Source organism: Protobothrops mucrosquamatus, unplaced genomic scaffold (genome assembly GCF_001527695.2).
Source record: "Protobothrops mucrosquamatus isolate PMUCROS unplaced genomic scaffold, P.Mucros_1.0 scaffold14715, whole genome shotgun sequence".
NCBI lineage: Eukaryota > Metazoa > Chordata > Lepidosauria > Squamata > Viperidae > Protobothrops > Protobothrops mucrosquamatus.
The window spans coordinates 1,854-6,178 of NW_015400484.1; the positions used below are offsets into that span (position 1 = coordinate 1,854).

The window sequence follows — 4,325 nt, forward strand, 5'->3', positions numbered from 1 at the left end:
TTTATGGTAAAAATGGGGAGAAAAGGTATTTAAAAAATTAAATGTAATCTGCAGTGAAAGAGGTAAAGTAGGAAGTAAAATAGTCTATTCCATTTTAAAACAGAATGTCAACTAAATTAATGCCAAAACTCAAGTGTCATTCTTCATTAAATCTTTATTTCTTGAAAAATATCTACATTTAAAAAATATCAAACAACAATGGTTATTACATTCTAAATGTATGCTTCAGGTGTGTAAGCATTTCCCACTAGTTGGAATAATGATGGTTTGTCTTTATATTAAAACATGACTGGAAATATATGTTTAAACTGCAGTTTGCATTTAACTCCAAATCTAATAGACCTCAGACAGTAGGTTATTCTGTCTTGGATGATAGTTAAGGATATTAGATTGGGGTAGAGTATTCTAAACTGAGGTTGAAAGAACATAGGATTTTAATATTGCTCACTGGTGATAATTACAACATTGAAAGAAATGATTATGAGGACCCAAAGAGAATGAAATCACAATGTGTCTAGTCTCAAATTTTAAAGTGGGGATAAGTAGTGGCTTGTGGGCTATTAATCCAGAAAGATCAGGCAGAGTATGTACTTTCCAAGTCTCTTTGATTAAACTGTCATCCATGGGGATCAAAGAAGAATGTCTTCTTTGTTACATCACCCCAGAGACCCATCTGTTTCCATCCTGATGATATTCCAAAAGCCCTTGAAAACGTGGTGTAATCCCAGACCTTGGGGCAGGGTGGGTTTAAAGCCCCTGTAAGTTGTCTCTTCGGTATGCTTTACATTTTTTTTCTGAATGTGCATGATTCTTTTTCTCTATTTTATATTTCTTTAAAGTGTAAACCATCCAGAGTGATCAGGTTGTTTAAATTTAACAAAATGAAAGCAAAGAAATGAATAAATAAATATCTTGCAACATGGGGGAGTGAAGGAAGAAAGTGGGCACATTGAATTAAGGAATCAATATAAAACCAACTGGAAAGAATTTACTACAAAAAACCAATTAAACATGAAGCGCTCTAGGGAATCTTAGTCCGGTGACTGTCTCTTGGCCCAGTTCAGGGGTAGGCAACCTTGGCTCTTTTATGACTCGTGGACTTCAACTCCCAGAATTCCTGAGCCAGCATAGCTAGCTCAGGAATTCTGGGAGTTGAAGTCCACGAGTCATAAAAGAGCCAAGGTTGCCTACCCCTGGCCCAGTTTATCTGTCAGGATTCTAGTGAGGATAATGTCTCTCTTCCTTATGAAAAGCAGAATAATAAAGTCTTCCTTGGCCAGAAGAAAAGAATAACAGGTGGCCCTTGATTTACAACTGGTTGCTTAGTGACCATTCAAAGTTATGGTGGACCCTGAAAAAGCTCTTATGACCTGGATTTGAAGTTCCAATGTCCAGGGTCACTTTGTGGTCATATGACTGCATTTTGGGCTCTTGGTAAGTGATCCACATTTATGGCGGTTTGCAGCGTCCTACAGTCATGTGATTGCAATTTAAAACTTCTTTCCGGAAACTGGCATTTACTTCCAGTTTCCGGAAAAAAAGCTCTGTGACAAATAATGGACTCGCTTAACAACCACTGTGTTCATTTAACAACTGCTGCATTTGCTTAACAACCACCTCAAAAAAATGTCCTAAAATCATGTGCAGTCACATGATGACCTGTTTTATGATCATCGCAACATAGAACTAAAATTGTGGGCTTAATCACAGTCATAAGTGAAGGACTACCTGTATATGTTACTATATTGTAGTAAAGGTCTGTTCCTAGCAGAAGTTATTATCTGAGAAATCATCTCTTATTCTTTGTCTTTGAGCAGGTGACTTATATTGTCTCATTTTATCTGGGCCTTACCATGGTGGTGCTGGTTAATGAGAGACTACAGAGAATGATCAGGGTTGTACACTAGTAGGGGCATGCAAAACTTGTTCATCTGCAAGGTCTTCTATATGTAGCCCAGTAGGTTTTAGTAGTTTGTATTCAGATAAAACATACATGTTGGTCCAAGTTCAGAATAACCCATGGCCTTTTAATTCTGGAGATGAATGAAAACAATTGTTCTGATTCGGGAAAGAGATTGGGATTAAACTTTGAAAGACCAAGGTTACTGCAAGCCTGCTTTCGGAAAATGTAAAGGAATGAATGTCAGCAGCTCTCTGATGTTCACTGTTAATTTGTTTTGGTAGATGAAGTCTTCCAGAATAACTTTTATTGCTTGGCTGCTCGCCTGCCTTTCTGATCAATCAGCTGGTTACCCAAATGGAAAAGTATACGAATCCTGCGACTCCATGTTGCCTTTTCATGGGGAATCGCCTCAGAAATTTCCCAAGCACACCATTGAGGTGAATGTGACAGAATTTAAGCCAGGAGATTGTGTGAAAGGTATGATTTTTTGCCATGGCGTCTCTTATGGTGCTAACATCATCTTCTCATGTTTTTGTGCTTGTTATATGTTCGTAGTCCTCTACCTATGTTTAATTTAGTGACGTTCAAAGTTATAGTGGCATTGAAAAGTGACTTATAACCGTTTTTCACACTTACGACCATTGCAGTATCCCCATGGTCAGGTGATCAAAATTCAGATGCTTGCCAAGTGACTCGTGTTTATGATGATTGGCTGTGTCTCTGGGTCATGTGATCCCCTTTTGTGACCTTCTGACAAAGTCAATGGGGAAGCTGGCTTCACTTAACAGCCAAGTTACTAACTTAACAACTGCAGTGATTCATTTAATAACTCTGGCAAGCAAACTTGTAAAATGGGTCAAAATTCATTTAATAAATGTTTCCCTTAGCAACAGAAATTTTGGGCTCAATTTTGGTCGTAAGTCTTGTGGACTAAGTATACTTTTTTAATATAAACATTTATATATTTACTTTTTTAATTATGCTGAATGCTGCACATAGATTTTTATTTTATTTATTTTATTTATTTTATTTTATTTTATTTTATTTTATTTTATTTTATTTTTATTTTTTATATTTTATATTTTATATTTTATATTTTATATTTTATATTTTATATTTTATATTTTATATTTTATATTTTATATTTTATATTTATTTTATATTTTATATTTTATATTTTATATTTTATATTTTATATTTTATATTTTATATTTTATATTTTATATTTTATATTTTATATTTTATATTTTATATTTTATTTATTTTATTTATTTTATTTATTTTATTTATTTTATTTATTTTATTTATTTTATTTTATTTGTAGGATGGGCAGCCATTCAAATTTGACAAATATTTTTTTTTCTTCACTGCTGTCTCCTTCAGAGATGTAGTTGAAATGCTGGTTATAGGTTAGCTTTCCCTAGTGAGTTGGAATGACTTGTTGGGCCCAGTTTGAGTTCCTAATGCAAGAGTATAAACTATAAACAACATTCATAATAGGTTCTACTGTTTTTTCCACTCTTAAAAGATGGATTGTTTCCAGAGGAAGCCTAGGATAACTATGCCACTTTTACTTTCTTGGCACATAAATTTTTCAAAGAGTGTTTTCTGAATTACCATGCTACCATTCTAGGCAGATGCCATCTTGTCTATCTTAATTCAGGTTCTGTAACTGAAGTTTGTTTCAGATTATAGTGTCTGGTTTTTTAATAAATAAATAAATAAATAAAAGGGTGACTATATATCATTCAAATCATGTGGTAAACATAAAATGACAAGGTAACATTGTTCCAGGTTTTACATTGTATTTTAAATATATTCTAGTTGTACTATAATTCCCATAGCTAGCATAGCCATTGAAGAGAATTCTGTGAGTTGAAGTCCACACATACCTACCTGGCAGTTGACAAGTTTACGAAATGCAGGATTTGAGGCCTGCTCCTGTTGCCAGAATAAACTGAGATTTCATCTCCATTCCTTTTCTCAAATTCTTGATTTTAGTTAGTTTTTCTGGGCCTACGTTTGAAGGCTTTTTGCTACAAGCTCGCAATGCTGACCGCTTGGAAGACCCGGCCATTGGTTCTTTTGCATTAGCTGATCGGAGAAGATCTCAGCTCCTTAAATGTGGACACGTAAAGGTAGGGAAATCTTGAAAATGCTTCTGCCAGCCAATTTTGACTAGATTTTGAGCAGTAAATAATGTAGGAAGCACTCTTAACACTGTTGCTTTAAATTACTCTTTTATATTTGCATCAGTTTTATATTGGAATTAATCAACACTAACAATGCTTTAGTAATAATTTTTCCTTTATAGATTATGTTTAAATATTAGGGTTCCCTCTACTGGTTATCTGATGCAGAATAAGTTAGTAGCTGTTAGCAGACCGTATTGCCATGCTTTTATATATCCTTCCCTATATGC

General features: G+C 34.2%; 1 protein-coding gene across 1 annotated transcript; it reads left to right on the forward strand.

Moving 5' to 3' along the window:
* Positions 1-2,261: 2,261 nt before the first annotated feature.
* Positions 2,262-4,041, forward strand: LOC107301580 (putative ferric-chelate reductase 1; the record flags this gene model as incomplete). Its single annotated transcript, XM_015830786.1, has 2 exons — positions 2,262-2,380; positions 3,905-4,041. Coding segments are annotated over exons 1-2 (231 nt in total), but the record flags the coding sequence as incomplete, so codon positions are not given.
* Between the last annotated feature and the right edge of the window lie 284 nt (positions 4,042-4,325).